The sequence below is a fragment of the Cydia pomonella genome, chromosome 23 (genome assembly GCF_033807575.1).
Source record: "Cydia pomonella isolate Wapato2018A chromosome 23, ilCydPomo1, whole genome shotgun sequence".
Taxonomy (NCBI): domain Eukaryota; kingdom Metazoa; phylum Arthropoda; class Insecta; order Lepidoptera; family Tortricidae; genus Cydia; species Cydia pomonella.
In genome coordinates, this window is record NC_084725.1 from 2494056 (window position 1) to 2513088 (window position 19033).

At 36.0% G+C, this 19033-nt stretch overlaps 2 protein-coding genes across 5 annotated transcripts in view; one reads left to right on the plus strand and one right to left on the minus strand.

Moving 5' to 3' along the window:
* Positions 1-7187: 7187 nt before the first annotated feature.
* On the minus strand, positions 7188-9049 carry LOC133530712 (U3 small nucleolar ribonucleoprotein protein MPP10-like). The gene has a single exon (XM_061868733.1). The coding sequence runs from the start codon at positions 8947-8949 to the stop codon at positions 7252-7254; it is 1698 nt and encodes a 565-aa protein (XP_061724717.1). The 5' UTR covers positions 8950-9049; the 3' UTR covers positions 7188-7251.
* Positions 9050-9190: 141 nt separating this feature from the next.
* Positions 9191-19033, plus strand: part of LOC133530713 (nuclear receptor subfamily 2 group C member 2) — a 33204-nt gene continuing 23361 nt past the window's right edge. The window contains exons 1-8 of one of the 4 annotated variants that reach the window (XM_061868737.1): positions 9191-9644; positions 11977-12101; positions 13341-13490; positions 14492-14607; positions 16294-16399; positions 17452-17553; positions 18476-18559; positions 18753-18924. In XM_061868737.1, the coding sequence (XP_061724721.1) occupies positions 11978-12101; positions 13341-13490; positions 14492-14607; positions 16294-16399; positions 17452-17553; positions 18476-18559; positions 18753-18924 (854 nt within the window). In that variant the 5' untranslated portion in view covers positions 9191-9644; position 11977. The other 3 variants (XM_061868736.1, XM_061868734.1, XM_061868735.1) reach the window with 3 other exon arrangements.

The following is a 19033-nucleotide window of genomic DNA, read 5'->3' on the forward strand; positions in this document are numbered from 1 at the left end:
TTCATCTCGTCTTAAACATCATTCAACTAAATATTAACTTATTATCTTATACAAACGGATTTATTCTCGTTTTTGATTTTATGAATTCAACAGAAAACGCCCATTTTACGCAGTTCGGCTTCTCTTTCTGTCATGCGTCAAAGTCATAAATGCGTCCTTTATGCCAGTAATGTTAGATGGCCGTGGTGCCTCAAAGAGGTAAGACCTATGTCAAATCGCGCAGCGCTCCAAATTACGTAAAATCGACATATCCAATAAACGTTGAGTCGTAGCTCTATTAACTAGTAACGGAATCCGAGGTCTACTACGAATGGAGCTATCTTTACAGGCCTATACGTTACGCATGTGTGCGTGTTTGCCTAGCTACGTCAAAGTCTAATACTCTTTGAACAATTACAACGGGTAAGGAAATTTCGACAGCTTCTGTAATGTATCGATAGCTGTGTGGTCGTGTAGACACCAAAGAAAAAATGCGAGACATCTATAGACCCATCGAATCTAATCGTAACTTTTTGTTTTCTTTTTTTGTTACTATATAATATCTTTATTCCTTATTTTCTATTTTATTGTAAAAGTAAATCTTGTCTGTCTTATACAGAAATAAAGTTATTCCTTTAAATATGTGTATTAAAAACATATTTTAATGACACGAATAATTTTATTTTATTCATACCAATTTTTGTATAGCCTAGGTAATCTTTATGTAAAACAAATATACTTACTTATTATATTAAAAAAAACGAAAAAAATCAACACGTTTATTAGAAAAAAAAAACTCGTTTGCACGGGCCGGGGTTTGAACCAGCAACCTCTGATTTGTAATCCGCATGCCTTAAGAACATATTTAACAGGATACTGTCAAAACGTCAATGACTAATATGACTTTTCAGCAAAGAGTAAAGTTTTCTTTCTTTTTTATATGGGTGTGCTGACAGCTGTCGTTTCAATACTTTCAATACGATTTTGCGAGATTTGGCGTTTTTAGGTTTAAAATTATATAGAGATAACACCTGTCACCCTCCCCATCGAGTTTAAAAATACTATAAATATTAACATATACAGGTTTTCGATAATGTACATCTTAGAACTTAAACTGTTTTTAATTTCTTTTTTTTTCAGATTTTAAAATTATACCGCTCTACTTTTATACCTTAATAATTTAATATATCTTAGTCTTGTCAAAGACTATTAAAGTTTTATACTTAGTTTTCGCTTACTAACAATGTCTTTACAAAATCGCTTTCCTGTAAGTTTAGGCAATTGCTATAGCAGATACCACCATTTAACAGCAGTATCAGAGGGCCTACCGCGAACCACGTTCGACGGGTTGCCTCTCTGTCGCACTTGTAAATTCGTACGTAAGTGTGACAGGGAGGCAACACGTCGAACGTGGTTCGCGGTAGGCACTCAGTTCATTACACTTGGTTCGGTGCTTCAACCTCTTGTCTAACTGTCTGATAATTAAAGTAGTTCCTAATAGACGGCGTTGTGCAGTTATGGATATCCCGATCAAACTTTTCATTTCAGAGGAACGCGATTCTGTGTTGATAATGTTAAGCTATACTTTATTTGTCCATGCTCTTGAAACCATTAGCCAACCAATTAGCTTATGGCGGGCATTGAAGGGTCGTTCTTTGAAATCAGATTATTAAATATAATTTCAATATATCAGGGGAATAATAAAATCGATAAAAAGAAAGTAAAAGCGACGAGGGAATGAAAAAAACCGATAAGGGAATGACAAGGAATGACATAATGACAATGAATTTCGGAACAATTAGTTCCTAAATAATACACTGAATCATAGAACGCTCTTAGCAAGTTAATGTTATTTTTAAGATCTATAGAACGAAGTGCCAAACGTTGATTTTAGTTGAAACCCCAGTCCAAAGGCATGGAATGAGAACCAGGGGAAAAGAAATAAGTATGTCTTTGATCAACTGTTATGATTACGATCATTTTTACTTAATCCATGAAAGTAAATAATCATTTACTTGACATATGATTTAACATTGTACATGCCCATGAAGAATACATTTTATATCAAAACACACGGGAATGAAAATCACAGTGAACCAAAGCCAGGGGAACGATATTATGAAATTGTTTATTTCAGGTGAAAGGCCCATAATTACATCACAAACAAACGAAAATACAATAAAAATTAACTTAAATTAAAAACAGTCAAAATAACAATCATAAATACATACGTCAATTTTGTGTTACCTGTAAGAATAGCATATATTTTTAAGAAAATAAGTAAACTGAATATCAATATACTTAGTAATTTACCTCTAGTTTTATGTCAACCTAATATCCTAAGAGCATTTATTAGAAACATATTAAGAAGTTCGAAATGTCACGGAACGTGTAGTGTGACTTCCTCGGATTTTATGATATTTTATTTTTCTTTGAAAGTGATTTTGGAAGAATTTTATATCAAATGTTAACACTTACACCTATTCCACAATACGGTTTATAAATTGTATGGATATATAACGACTTTATAACAATTTTAATAACATACATCTTGTGATCAGTTTTCGTGTCACCGCCGCGCGTGGTAACATAAACATGCAGTACTCGGTAGAAATAACTTTCTTTTCTTAACTTTCTTTTCTTTCTTTTTAAGGTAACCCTTTACGTCTGGCAGCCTTTTTAACGCTATTTTTTTAGAACAGCAATACTGTGTTGGTGTCATATTTGCAAATGGCTGAAGGGAGAAGTGTTGTCGAAAATTATTTATTTGTGTTAATTAAAAAAAAAGGTCAACCTCGTACTCATTTCACGTTATTGTTTGTAACATAATATATACTTAATACATTCGAGATTGAGCTAATTATTTAATATTTGCAAAGTCAAAGGTAATTTTTAGGTAATACCGAACATGTTTCAAATTGTCACGACAGTGGCCTCAATTCTGTCCCCGCCACGGACTTTTGAATCCACGTTCGTGACATATAGACACGTGGTCGTGACATTCTCAATTCGTTTGATTAATTTAGAGGCATATTCACTCTTTAGAAATGGATTTTTTTAGCTACGTTCATTTGTTATTATTGCCCAACTGCCAATTTGAGCTGTCATGACTAAGAAGTCATGGGAGTAACTTAGGCTATATTAAAAATATTGTATAATTCAAAATAGTGGAGTTGGCCGCCAAAATGCCGAAACGTCACGACTGAGGGACACTTTGTGACAGCCGTGATTATGTACTCATTTTATTTACCTTTTCTGAGGGTATTAAGGTTGACCATATGCATCAAAAAATGCTTTTTATACGTAACAATATGTTAAAAATAAAAAGCTTTTATGAAAAAATATTTTTCTGGACACAATTTAAGAATCACCCTGATTGTTTGAGTAATTGTTTAAAAGTTATTAGTTGAATATTACATATTTCAGCGTAATAAAAATACTTACTTCACTTTTTTTTTGGTAGTTTTCGTTGTCACCATATTACTTACTTTTTTCTTTTTTATATGTAGGTAGTTAATTACCACTGACAACTGTGATTCACTATCATCCGAAAAATTGGTCGTCGGAAAACGGCACCCTGTATTTCCTGCCTCAACAATATATTACTAAATAAAATATGATAACTAACAATGTAACTTACTAACAAATTATACTTACAATTAACTATACTATTAACATCTTCCAAAAATCAACAATAAAAATTGGCTATATTGTAGTCTCAGATTTATTACAATTTACAACAATATATTTTTTTATTTTCTAGTATCAAGTAATAACGCCATCTTTTTTATTTTCTTAGAATTAAGTTTCTGGCCGACCGCGTATAATCGTAGTTAACTTTTGTAACGCTAGATGGAGCTTTCACCTTCACGTGCGCCGCGGACTCCGCGGAGCGCTTCCATGTGTGCGTGCTAGCGGGGAGTGAGGAAGCTAGCGGGCGTGGCTTACGAACCGGTATTCGCGGCTTTAGTAGGCCCTTCCTAAGCACGGTACGAGATTGAAAACCTTGATTATATCACTATTATATACAATACTTTTTCTACGAGTCACCTAAAATAATTCTTTGTTTAGTATAAAACCTAAATAAATAATGAAAATTGGTAAGTATATCAGTAGACAAAAATGTAGTACAAAATACAAAAACGCGCGACTCCGCGCGACCCCGCGCTCGTTTAGTCTTTTCTATGGGAGCGCGCCGGCACGTGATTGGTCAATTTTTTTTAAGTTGACTACAGCCTATTGAAATGTTTTTTTCTACCCTCCGGGCGGAAAGCGTCAACTTTGTTCCCGCTGCGCTAAACGAAGTTGCCGCTTTCCGCCTCCGTCGAGCAGAAAAATAGTATGCGCACCTCGGGAGGAAACGTAGGATATTCCATCCCGTGTGTTTGCCACTTTTCCTACTTTTCCTCCCCGGGGACACAAATAACTATTATAATTGAGTTGGGATCCCTTACATGAAAAGTACGCAATAATAGTTTGGTATACGAAATCTTAATTCAACCATTACAGTCAACGAGTAGGAAAAATACTATAATATTTCTGTCTTACGGAAGTTTTGAAGGCTTATATTTATAGCACCTACAAGTATATATGCCTCCATGTGCCCTATGGCAGTTAGCTCGCGCCCGAAGTTACGGAATGGGGCAGTTACAATTTAGCCGGGTTCAAATGTTAAATACCTAACCTAACTGCACTTTTTGTGTGCACTTTATTATTGTTAGTAGTTTTGGAGGCTTTTACGCAATATACGTAAATAGATATGAGTCTCAAAATTTTGAAAGGCGAATAGAGATAAGATCTCTAAATATAATGATTTCAAAGTTTTTGTGTGTGCTTTCTTTCGTTTTTAGGGTTTCGTAGTCACCTAGAAACCCTTATAGTTTCGCCATGTCCGTCCGTCCTCGGCTTTGCTCCGTGATCGTTAGTGCTAGAAAGCTGCAATTTTGCATGGATACATAAATCATGCTTTGCGACAAATTTGTAAAATAAAAACTATTAAAAAAAATTTTTTGGGTCCCAAACAAAATGGTTAAGCACTAAGGGCTCCTCTAAACGATGGCCCAGCGCAGGCCAGTCCAAGGGACGCATTTCCGCGTTAGAGGGAGCTTCGCGCACTGTTACTGCTTGAAAAAGGACACCTAGCCTCTCCGAAACATGTCGCGCGAGTGACTAAAAACGCGTGAGTTAACCCGTGAAATTAAAAAAATAATGTTAAAATTAATGTCAGTATGTCTCACATCAGTTAAAATTCGAAAATGATAATGCGCAAAACTTAAAAAAAATCTTCAATTCTAGCCTCATCGCTAATCTATAGTACTAAAATATTCTGTACAAGAAAAATAACAAGATGGTGTTATATGTGGTCTTTTGAGACCGTTGCCCTATAAGTAAGGGTTACCTTCTTCCTCTCCTGATCCCATTATTTGGGTTCATAATTAAGGGTTACTTATAATAATATTATCTGATGTAAAATGGTGTGCGGCAAACGCATCGCATGAAACAAACGCGCGCTTTAATTTAACGTCCTCATTTTGTTCTGTTCAAGTCGATGCAAAGTTAGCTTAGACGGTATCTAGTTAAAAAATAAAAATAAAACGGAATACACATAGTTGACCGAATTGAAACATTCCACTGGACCTAATACCGGACAGAAAGCAGTGAAAGCACTGACTAGAGATTATTAAAAAAAAGACCATGGCCAAAGTTCGTGGCATCTGTGGCACCAATTATGCCGAATGAGTTTTGTAGAAGTACTCAACGTTTTTCCTTGAAATTGTGTTTGTAGCTACCGTAGGCTCAATGGGCGCAGGCGCGGATACAAGATTTGGCTTAGGGGGGGGCCATTTTGAGAAAATCATATATTTTTGCACAGAAAATAAGGTAAAAAAAATTTACTCAATTTAGTAATGTGAGAGCCAGGGTTTTAGGGGGGGGCCATTGCCCCTATGCCCCCCCCCCCCTTGTATCCGCGCCTGAATGGGCGTAACGGACTAAATGCGATTTTTTCAGTAGAGCCAAATAACTTTTTTGTTTCTTTTGATAAGCTGGTGGCTGTTTGTAGCTTATTCTTAGCTTTCTGAGCTCTTTTAAACTGTTTTCTTGATCTTACAATACAATGATTTTTACGAAAATCACAAGTGTTTTTAAGGCGCCGTGTATAGAAAAATGCGCTATTTTTAAATCGATATTTACAGGATTGTACAAAGATTTCATCGATTATTTTCTAGTATGTACCTATAACTTCAGTCCTTGAACTAGGCTTCTGCTTGTCAGTAACAAGATGGCTCATATTTTTCTCGATAGATTAATGCTTTGAAAATATGCTTAAAATTGTGTTTCTTTCGATATTTTAGAAGTACTATGACGAATATCAATATGAAATTTACTTCATTCGATAGCTTTTAGGTTACTTTAACATTTTGCTTGTCCTTTTATCGATGCGTTAAATTTTTCATTCATAATTATGAATTCAACAACAGACACTCACTCGTCGTATTGCAATTTTAAATTAAAAAATACCGGCCAAGAGCATGTCGGGCCAGGCTCAGTGTAGGGTTTCGTAGCTACCAATGGTAGAACAGGCCAGATGGGGGCGCTATTATTAAATATCATGTACCTACATTACAAGCATAAGGGAGTACCTTCGCAGCGCTTTGTGCGTCTTTCTACTAAGAAGAGATTTTTTTTAGCAAATACACAATATAGGTTTTTTATCATGTTAATTATCTACCTCATATACCTGGTATTACCTAATTTAGTAAGGTGAATCTGAAGTTATTTATTTTATTTGTATGAAGGTGATGTAGAGTGTGACCAGATGTCCCGTATTTCAGGTACGAATTTTTCACTATCCCGTAATTTAGCGAAACCAATACGGGACAGTACATTGTCCCGTAATTTTATGCTTCAATGGCATTTAATGATAAAAATATATAATTTGATTACACATTTTTCTTTCCAAATAAAAATTGTTGTTTTATAATATTTAATATTGTTTTTTAAACTTTTTCATTAAGAAAATTTGCAATTTTATAGGTTATTTCATAGTTTATGCAAATTTTTTGTAATAATTTTTTTTATGTTGATTTAAAAAAAAACGGTCTGTCCCGTATTTTAACCTCATATCCCGTATTTTCAATGCAGTTGTCACCTAAAACCGGAAATCCGATGTCACCCTAGATGTAAGTGATTAGTAATAAAATAACAAGTTAATATCAACAAGACATAGTCTTTCACATTTATTACAAATACTAATTATCTACCAAGCACACATCATTGTCCTTTATTTTTACGTTTTTTCTTAATTATACTCGTTGCTTCATCATTCAACTGCTGGAAGAATGCCTTGGAAGTTTTCAAAGACTTATCATTCGCTTCCACACCCTTTGTAGTATTCCTATGCTCCGTAACCTTAGCAACGGTACCCTTCTTACGTTGCTGTTGCTTTTTCTTCCTTCGTTCCCTCTTCTTGTCTGTTGAACTCCTCTCTTCTTTACTCATTAAGTCACCCCTACGCTTCTTCTTGACTTCTTCTGGAGCGAGTAAGGCTGCATCACTTACAGCAACCGGGGCAACCTCTTCCATGGATATAGCAGGAATGTTACTAACAATCTTAACTTCTGCTTGTGGAGCTCTAGGTGTGTAGTGGTAATGGCAGAGAGCATCAAGCTTAGCAAACAGTTTCTTCATGGCTTCTTTAATCTCTTTATGTGCTTCCGGTTCTTCCTCTTCTTCTTTCTCTCCTGACGCTGCTTGCTTCTGCTTTAAATACTCCGCTTCGTAAACTTGAGCGAGACTCAGCTTGCTCTTTGCCTGATCAATGATTTCCGTTTTACGGAATTGTAGCTGGTCATCAACCGGTTTCTCTTTCTTTTCTACATCATCCCATGCTTTATCCTTGATTCTTTGCCTTATGATATCTTCGAGGGTAACTGTAGTTTGTTCAGTAATGATAGGTGGTGGTCGGGATGTTAAATCAAAATCAACAACCTCCTCTAATAAGGAGTTTTGTGGTCTCTTCACTGCGTCTACTTCTCCTTTTAACTGCCAAGGTGCTTCTTTAAGCATTTTCTCTTCAAGTCTATTAATAGTTTGCTTTAAACGGTCTTGTCTTTGCTCAAAGTCTGACTTATGCTCATCCATATTGTTATCCTTCTTGGTGTTTGGCTCATCATTTGCAACAGTACTCTCATCATCAGACTCACTATCTTCCATGGCAGCAAACCTGACTTTCTTATCCTTTTTCTTAGCCTTTTTATCATTAACTTCAGATTTTTCTTCTTCATGTTCTCTGTCTTCATCATTTGTACTGTCATCTTGATTGTCATCTTCGTTACCATCTTCATCATCAAAGAAGTCATTATACATACCCTGAGCCCCTTCTTCACCTGATTCATCATCCACATCATCAAATAAGTCAATTGAATCTTCTGAGTCAGATGCTGCTTTCTTCTCCTTTTCTTCCTGAAGAAGGAACTGCTCCATTTCATTCAATTTGAAAAATTTATCATCAACTATTGAACTTTTAATTTTCTTCTTTAGATTAGACTCTTTCTGTGACTTTTTAGTTTTAGGTTTTTCTTCAATTTCTTCTTCTTCCTCAGATTGACTCTTAGTCTCCATTTCTTCATCTTCTTGCGATTCATCCTCTTCGTCTTTAATCCTCACAGGGAAGGTGAGATCTTTCTTTGTTGACATGCTATTAGCTACGTCCCATACGAGTTGATCCCAGCACTGCGTGTTTTGCAGATCGATTTGCTGCCATATTTGCTCTTCATCGAAATCTTTCACTATCAATTTAGGCAGAGCAGAGCCTTTCCTTTTCCTTCCATCGCTAATTTCTTCCGATTTTGTAAGGTCGTAAAGAGATTTAACCAAACTTGTGATGTCGGCTTTAACATCTTTTTGAACGGTCAAAAACTTGACCGGCTTTTCAGTGAATGTGTTGAACTTGTCGAGAATATCCTCCATGTTTATGGATAAAGTAGCTCACTTTGTTTAGTGATAGGAATCCCTTTTCTAGACTTATTATTTACAACAAAACCACATGCGGTTCGGCTGACATTGTCAACTTGACAAGGGGCATGTCATGATGTGTCAAGTGCCTGAAGTGCCATAGACACAGAATGTAAATCAGACTGTTTGAAGTACAGTTAAGGACGTGTTTGGTAATATAGTCTGTCAAGCCATTTCCGTCAGCAGAAAAAAATGGCAAATTTAAAAATTGTAGGCACGAAGGATTATCGTCCCATTGAAAATTTGAATTTTGAGCTCTACTGACAAAGTGGTTTGACAGACTATAGGAACATTTTTTGCATATTTTTTAATAATTACATAATAAAATAAAAATCTATTTTTGTGTTGTAACATACATTTGATACAAAAAATTTATGAACATTAGATAAAATTATCTGATGAATTTACGATGCAAACAAATACAAAATACTAGTGCCTCAAACATCATCGTGTGACGTTTTGTTGAGTGCATTTCTTTCTCTCCCTCCTCCATTAACTTTATTTTATTTTTATTGTATTTGCATTATCGTCGCTTCATTCCACTATTTTCAATTATAAAATTACTATGCATCGCTATCATAAGTAATATTCGTGACTAGAAAACACCAGAAAGCTTGTGTTTTCCATAAAATCACCGTCCGCGCAAAAAAGTAAGTGCTCCTTCAAGTAACTGTACCCCACGTTATGGATGACTCCATTCTTGCTCTCCTCACTTCAGTGGTCAGAGCGTCTTGTTTTTACTAGTTATTATTATTATACCTTGAGAAGTTCATTGTATTTCCGCCCACGTAGAAGTAAAGGTTAAAATACCATGCATAATAGCGAGTGAAAGGTGCCCATTAAGAGTAAATATTTGTAAGTTTTTTTTTGTTTTTTTTTTTTATCCAACGAGTGCACCATAGTATTACTTTCGCGTGGTCATTTAGGCTAATCTTAATGTTTCTTCACCTTGCTTGCCAATACTTGACCTTTGATTAATATCAAGGTTCAAATATGTAGCATTTTGATAAACATGTTTTGCTAAACAGGTATTAAAATTGAACCATATTGCTTGAAACAGTTTGTGTGTAATTTGATTGTTGTATTTCAAGTGTCCTGATAGGTAAGACGTATTTACTTATATAAAATATCCTTCAATTTGGTAGATAAATTTGGCTACATAGTGAATATAAAGATTATCTACAGTAATAACCACTAATAATAGTTAGGCATAAGTCCTCTGAATACCAAAATTTTATTAAAATCATTAAATACACTTAAACTCATTATTTATTAAAGCTAGAATTACATTATTATTTATTTATTCTTTAAATCAATGGGCTTATGCATATCAGTTATGCTACTTCCTTGTCTCCTTTTATTTCTGTTATCCTACCTATGACTTCAACTACAAGAAAATAGTTTGATATTCTAGAAGTGCAAAATCATAAAAATGGGTACATGACACTGTTTTTTAAATGTTCCATCTTATTTGTAAGCTTTCTTGTATGTGTGTTGGTCAAAACTCATGAATTCAAACCTCTGTTGCGCGTGGTTGCGCTGTATAGAGCTGGAAAAACTGTTCTAAACAAAATAGTCGACTTAAAATTTGATGACGATCCGCATCATACACAGACTTAGAGCATTTAACCAACCGGAGTAGCCTTTAAGAGCTTACCCCTCTGTCGAAAACCTCGGCCAATGTATTGTATGGACTGACGTTTATCTGACATGGATATTTGATGTGCCCCTCCCCCGCAAAAATCAGCACACTGTTTTGTGCAGAAAATTACAGACAACTCCGGTTGGTTAAAAGTACACAAACAAGAGATTAAGCTGACAAAAGTTGACCTTTTGCTGGAATGCCGCTAGAATAATGATGTGGAGGGCACTGCATCCAGATTCCACCCACAAGCCTGCCAAGTTTGCCCATGCTAAGTGCTGAAATTCATAGAATCCGGCCCATGCCTAATTCAATTCAATATTTCAAACCATGTCCATAGTGTTAGTGTACATTCCCTTAATCCTATGCTAGTTAAGCTTATAATACCACAGAATGAATAGTAGTACCATACATAAAGGAAACTTCCATAAAACCAAAGTGTGACAGCAATTCAGGGATGAATGTTGTCTCTTTCTAATCTACAGAACTATAAACTGGCTATGTAGGGTTGTCAAAATTCATGTGATTATCTTATCTGTAGATGTGCACGCAAAGGAATGTCAAGTTTTGCAAACCCTAATAATAACCGAGAACCCCAATTGCTCTAATTTCCCCCACTGATAAATAGTTTTGGTAGGAACTCGAGTCTTTTAAGTCTGAATTTGAAGAATTCGACTCGTTATTACGAAACTCGGCGCTTAAAAAATTTCCGAGTCTTTTAAGTCCCGAGGTGAACCATTTATTGAGTCTTTTTTAAAAGAACTCAAAAGGACTCGAGCCTCCGAATAAAGACTCCCTCAACAATTTCATAGGGTTAACCTAAATAAAAGTAAAGAAATTATGCATTATTGTATAATTTGTGTGCTTAATCCACGAATATTTCTTAATGGCAAGACCGAGAAAGCTGGAAAGATATGGAGGAGGCCTATATCCGACAGGGGTCCTTAATATAGAAAAATGAAAAACGATACTGTTAGAAAACTTTTAATATCTAAAAATATTTAAGGAAAAGCACAGGCTTAAATAAATAATTTCTTAAAGACAAAGCATTTCGAAATTTTGCAAACAAAAAAATAGAGTTTTCCGAAAAGGACTCAAGTCCCTACAAAAGACTAGAGTCTCTAACAAGTTGAAAAGAACTCGAGTTTAGACTTAAAATGTGAGTCTGAAAAACGGAGTCGAGTTTCAAAGCAGAAGACTCAAAGGACTCAAGTCTTAACCAACACTACTGATAAATTGATAATGATAATACATAATACGAACTGGAGACCTTGTTGTGACCCTTGGGGCAAAAAGTTTGTCAATACCCCAACTAATGTAATGCTTGTTCATTGATGCAGTATGGATGGTCAGGACCAGATGGAGATGAAATTCAGCGGAGGCAGTGAAGTTGGTGGGTTGGAGCTCTGCATTGTCTGTGGAGATAGAGCATCTGGGAGGCATTATGGAGCCATCAGTTGTGAAGGTTTGTTCCTCCATATTCATACTAACCATTTTAATACCATTGGGTACAGACCCAATCATTTTCGTTTTTAACATTATTGTTATAATGTTGCAAATTTACAATTGGAAAAGCATATGCAACACATACTCACAAAAAATTAGTAATATTAATTTTAAAAGTGCTTACTTACAAGTTACTTTGACAGTGGCATAACAAATAATAGTACATTGTGATACAAGTGTGAAAAATAGGAAATTCGAAACGAGTGGCGATAAATTAAAACATGATCGAAGGGAGTGTTTTAAATTGACACGAATTGAGAATTACCTATTCGCACATGTATCGTACAATGTTTTACAGTACATATGGCCCTTTAAATGTTCGACACAGTAACGTAATATGCTAATTTTCGCACTAGTGCGGTAAAGTAGCACCATATGTACTGTAAAATTGTTTATGGCATTAATACTCAACTATTATTAGTATTTATTAGTTATACATGCTGTCTTCTAGTAGTAGTCTGTAGTTATACATCTTTAAACATTATATTCTGTAAGTTTTATAATAAGACATATTTGCAAATACAGTGTATACACCATATAACGTCACTCGAAACGATCCACTCCCTATAACGTCACTCGAAACGATCCACTCCCTATAACGTCACTCGAAACGATCCACACCCTATAACGTCACTCGAAACGATCCACACCCTATGACGTCGGCATTTCTTGGCTATAGTTGCTTTAGTTTAGTATTAATGTCTCTCTATATAACGATAAATAAATAAATATTATAGGATATTATTACACTAATTGGCTAAGTCCCACAGTAAGCTCAATAAGGCTTGTGTTGTGGGCACTCAGACAACGACATATAATATATAAATACTTAAATACATAGAAAACACCCATGACTCAGGAACAAATAATCATGCTCATCGCACAAATAAATGCCCTTACCAGGATTTGAACCCGGGACCATCAGCTTCATAGGCAGGGTCACTACCCACTAGGCCAGACCGGTGGTCAACGATAACTCTATTGAGTCAAAAAACGTCTTTCTTTAGTGTCGCTATATAGAGTTTACACTATACTTAACTCGGTGAAGTACCCATTTTCGCTAACAATAATAATTACGACTATTGAGGACCAAGATTGAATTCACTGTTTCCCTTATTTCTGCTGAATTAAGGTTTGAACCATTCACTACCATCAATGTTGTTTATGACTTCTACCAAACTTCTACAAATCTTACCAGGTTGCAAAGGCTTCTTCAAACGGAGCATCCGCAAAAAGCTGGGCTACCAATGTCGGGGCAGCATGAACTGCGAGGTGACCAAACACCACCGTAACCGCTGCCAGTACTGCCGGCTGCAGAAATGCCTCGCCTGCGGGATGCGAAGTGACTGTGAGTATTTAAAAAGGGGCCTAGGCTGAAGGTCAAGGGGCCTAGGTTGTACCAATGTTGGGGCAGCATGAACTGCGAGGTGACCAAACACCACAGGAACTGCTGCCAGTACGGCAGGCTGCAGAAATGCCTCGCCTGTGGGATGCTGTGGGCTCCGATATAAAGGTATCGCTACCGTTTTAAAATAACGGTACCGGTATTTTTTCCAGTATATACCGTAACCGTTATTATAACCAAACCGATAGATTAAATAAAATCAAAAGAGCTTACGGGCCTTATACTTACATGTATTGCAACCCTATGAGATACAGAACATTACGGCCCAAAGAATCTGGAACTTTCTGGATTTCACGGGCATTAGTAATGAGCTTTAAAGGGCCGTCACAATAGATCACTGGATGGTCGACGTGGCACTCAAAGGCCCGTAACACCCCAATAATAATAATCCATAGACAATTTCTTCCAATAGGAACCAAGTTGGCGCAAGGCGCGGGCGGCTTGGCAATGACGCCTAAGCTGATAGGGTACCTTTATGAAAGCGATTAAGGTACCCGAAAAAATAACAGTACCGTTGTTTTTCGGCTACTTTAGGTAGCCGAATAATTTAAGTCGACACGAGTTGCGAATTACCTATTCGCACATGTATCGTACAACGTTTTACAGTACATATGGCCCTTTAAATGTTCGACACAGTGACGTAATATGCTAATTTTCGCACTAGTGCGGTAAAGTAGCACCATATGTACTGTAAAATTATTTAAATTGCATTCACTGTTACTGGACATTATATAAGTACCTAAAAAACTGATAATGAATAGGTAGATAGAATACCTTTAAAGGTGGTTCGGATTAAACCGGTATGACGTCATACAGTTATATAAAGGTATCGTTATTTTTCGGGCATGCAGTCCCTGGTGGCGCCCCCTACGCAGAGTTTCGCGTAATATTCCCTATTATAAAAGATAATCTGATGGGCAGTAATTCTTGCTTTGTACCGACAGCGGTCCAGCACGAGAGGAAGCCGATCGTGGACAAGGTGAAGCCCGAGCGCGGCGAGGGTCTTCACGAGCGGCAGGCGTACTCTAAGCTGCTGGGATTGGCTGGACAGCAGGGACAGGTAATTTATTTATTTATTCCAAGCTATTTAAAATCAATGAAATTATTGTGTTGGCTTTTAAATACGTTATAAATCACCTAGAAGAAAAAAATGTGTTTGTAACAAAATTAGTACAAATCAATTATAGGCAAAAATAAGTATAATATTTCAATACATATTGCGATAGGATTGAACAAATGCAGCTTTTGGTATATTAATTTCTTAGTATAAAACTAAATTAGAAACATGTAATTCTAAGTTATTTACTTTATAAATGACACTGAAGGCCTAGATCACTTTTCCTTACGTATATGACATCTACACCGTGTTCAAATATCAAATATCAAACATTTATTCAGCAAATAGGCCACAGGGGCACTTTTACATCTCCATTTTTACAAACAATAAATTAAAAAAAAAAACAATTACAAATATCGAATCTATGAAATAATAAATACTTTATTAGAGATGTATACTGTCTCTAAATGTCAAATTACACAAAAAAAACTATGATAAAAAAATAAAACCATAAAATACTAAAATTCTTTAGAGATGTATAAGTCTCTACGTGTCAGAGATAAAATATAAAAATATATATTAAATTATCCTTAGAGATGTAGAGGGTCGCCAAGGCTTGAATTCTTATATAAATAATTAAAAGACAAAAAAATTAAAACAGACAAGAACCGAATGAAGTGTCTCACGTTAATGTCACTCAAAAGTAAAGTTACATACTTTAACATAACCTGTACCCCGTGTAAGCTTAAACAGACCGGTCTCCACAAACAGCACCCGTTCACGAGTATGACGTGTATCTCAGCCATCGCCTCCCTCAACCTTCATTCGGGAAAGTGGCGACCCGATCAACGACGCCACCGTAAGTAAAGACTTTTAAGCGAGCATGACATGTTCAAGCTGCCGGGTTGTATTAATATAAATATAATAAAAAAAAATGTGAGATGCAACATTTGTGCTTGTAAGTTACATTAAAGACGGCATAGCGCCACATAAACGCGACTACATATTATTCATAAGGAGTGCCTACCTATAAAACTAAATTATAAATTTAAATTGACTTAGAGATGTACAGGTCTCTAAGTGTCCAAATCATTAAAATAGGTATTAAAATAAAATGAAATTTAAAATAAAATAAAATTTAAAATAAAATAAAATCTTAGAGGTGTATAAGGTCTCTAAGTGTCCAAAACTAAAATAATACAATCAAACGAGAACATGATGTTCTCTTGTGTCAGTTCTAGGTACTGGACGCTAGTATGGTTATTTCACAGGAAGAAAACGAAAACACTATTACTGACATTTTTATCATACTATCAAGATCAAGCTACTGGCTTAAAGGCATCCTTATCATCTATGAAATCATTCACAGCATAATACGCCTTACTTAACAAAGAGCTCTTAACGTGTGACTTAAATTTGTTAAGAGGCAAATTCACTATATCAGTGGGAACTTTGTTATAAAAACGTGTACAGTTCCCGACGAAAGACGTACTAACCTTACTTGTTTTTTTATTTCCGTTAATTTCAAGGGTGCATTCCTTAGCTTAAATTAAGTGACTTTCTCAAAGACACCGGTATTCTTCTAAAATGTTATGCCATTTAGTTTCCTTAAACCCATGCCATGAAGATAACGGAATTCAATAAAAACACGGTGTATATCAGTTTATAATGTATACATATTGTGCACAGATAAATCCAAAAGAAGAGCCGAGCGAATTCGGCGCGGTGTCGCCCGCCGCGCCTGCGATCAACTTCGCGCTCGCCGCCGCCGTCGCATTCAACAAGGGGAACCCAGGTAATAGTTATTTTTATTTGTTTTATAAGGGGGCAAAGTTGTTGTTTGCCCGCTTGGGCTAATATTTATTTAATCTTTATTGCAAGTAAAAAATAGCTATAACTCCCTAGGGAGTTATAGCTTTTTTATTTTATTATGTCACTTATTCATACAAACCAAATAGCATAAATGAATTTTACTTTTAAAATACTGACATTTATAATTTAATATTTTTGTTTATGTTTAAAATGATATAATTTGATTAATTTAACAGCCGTTTATTCAAAATTCAAATTCAAAATTCAAAAATTTATTCTGCAAGTAGGCCTCAAGGGCTCTTTTACAAGTCAATACAACATTTATAGTAACATCATATAGTGATATGAAAAATACATAACAACATTTATAAATACAACAGCCAATACCTGGGTAAACATTACATTATAATAATCTTAAAATAAATAATTAATACAATACAATAGAGATGTATAGTCTCTATGGTTAAAAACACATTAAATCTGGAGATGTAAAAGGTCCCCAATTAAAATATTTTACATGATTTTCAATCGTGGCTGAATGCCGAATAGGTCTGTGCCTTCGATGCCTCGCCTGCCAAGAAATTACAAAATGGCGGACGAATGTTTGATATGTCACCGTATTTAAGAATTATTTCGCTTAAAATTTAGTTTTCTCTTCACGAGTGTGATGAAAAACATTGTGTGTAAGTCCGGGGGTAAGAATATTGCGAGTTTTTTATTCCCTCGTAGTCAAAATTTCACTTACCCCCCCACGTTGCACAATAGTACATTACGATACAAGTGCGAAAAATAGGAAATTCAAAACGAGTGGCGATAAATTAAAACACGACCGAAGGGAGTGTTTTAAATCGACACGAGTTGCGAATTACCTATTCGCACATGTATCGTACAACGTTTTACAGTACATATGGCCCTTTAAATGTTTGACACAGTAACGTAATATGCGAATTTGCGCACTAGTGCGGTAAAGTAGCACCATATGTACTGTAATGTACTATTTCTCGGGAGCGTGATGAAATGTTTGGAGTGGCGCAGTGCCGGGCTACCTGGGCGCCGGCGAGCTGGAGGGCGCGCGGCGCCAGCAGCTGCTGCTGCAGACGCAGCTCGCCAAGAACCTCTTCAAGATGGGGCAGTTTGGTGAGTGCTTCGTACCCTTATAGTACTGTTGGCTCTGTCTTTGTATAATTTAAAACTATAAATATTGACGACCGGTTTGGCCTAGTGGGTAGTGACCCTGCCTACGAAGCTGATGGTCCCGGGTTCAAATCCTGGTAAGGGCATTTATTCGTGTGATGAGCATGGATATTTGTTCCTGAGTCATGGGTGTTTTCTATGTATTTAAGTATTTATAAATATTTATATATTATATATATCGTTGTCTAAGTACACTCAACACAAGCCTTATCTGCTTACTGTGGGACTTAGTCAATTTGTGTAATAATGTCCTATAATATTTATTTATTTATTAAAAAAAAAAATTTTTTGATCGTAAACACTTTATAACTATTGCAACTTTTCTCAAAATTTGACCAGAATCGATTTAAAATCCGATCAATAATCGGTCATTCATTTAATTTCATTCAAAATATAATAGAGAGCTTGACTATATCACTATTGTATACAATACTTTTTCTACGAGTCATCTAAAATAATATTTTATTTACTATAAAACTTTAATAATTAATGAAAATTGGTAAGTACCCATATTTTTACGGAAATTGTAAATTTTGTTTGTGTGGCAATAAAGATTTTATTATTATTTTTATTTTTTTAAGTATTTCAAGACAAAAATGTAGACATAAACGCGCTACACGGGAGCGCGGCGGCACGTGATTGCTCAAATTTTTTTACAGTTGACTACAGCGTATCGAAATGAATCTTATAGTTGAGTCGGAACTCATACATGAAAAGTACGCAATTATAGTTTGGTAAACTAAATCTTAATTCAATCATTACAGTCTACGAGTAGAAAAACATTGTTATGACATAGCTATATTTATCTGCATTATGGTATCGTGTATCTTCTATTAAAACCATTGTAACTGAATGTTATTCGTAGGTGCTATCAATGAATACCTGCAGTCGGCGTACGCGGCCCCGGAGGCGCCTCTCGCGCCGCAAGCTGATGCTCCGCAACCAGAAGGTAAATATTCTAGAAATACAAAGAAAATGCTTCAATAACCCCTTTTTTGAGCACTCGCGTAAAACCAAAGGCCTTTTTAAATCCGACGACTATCAATAACAATACTCTTATTTTTTTTTTTTTAATGTACTACTGTTCAACTCTCAAATCTACAATATTTGTTTTCCTTTATCTATAGTTACCTTGTTTTCAGTGGTGGACCCTTCAGCGGTGCTATCGACTCCAGAATCGTTAACACTGCACATGGCGCTCCCCGGCGGCGCGCCGCCGCACCTGCGGCTGCACGCGGCGTGCGAGGCGGGCGCGCGGCTGCTGGCCGCCGTCAGCCGCTGGCTGCTGGCGATACCCGCTGCCAGGGCTCTACCGTAAATACAAGTTTACATGAGTTTGTGTGCGTGTGTGTACGTGTGCATGAGTGTTTGCGCGCGTGTGTGTGTGTTCGTGTGTGTGGGTATGTACGCGTGTGTACGTGCG

What these genes read in the sequence shown, in the direction of transcription:
- LOC133530712 (XM_061868733.1), bottom strand. Translation starts at nt 8,949, where the DNA reads ATGGAGGATATTCTCGACAAGTTCAACACATTCACTGAAAAGCCGGTC.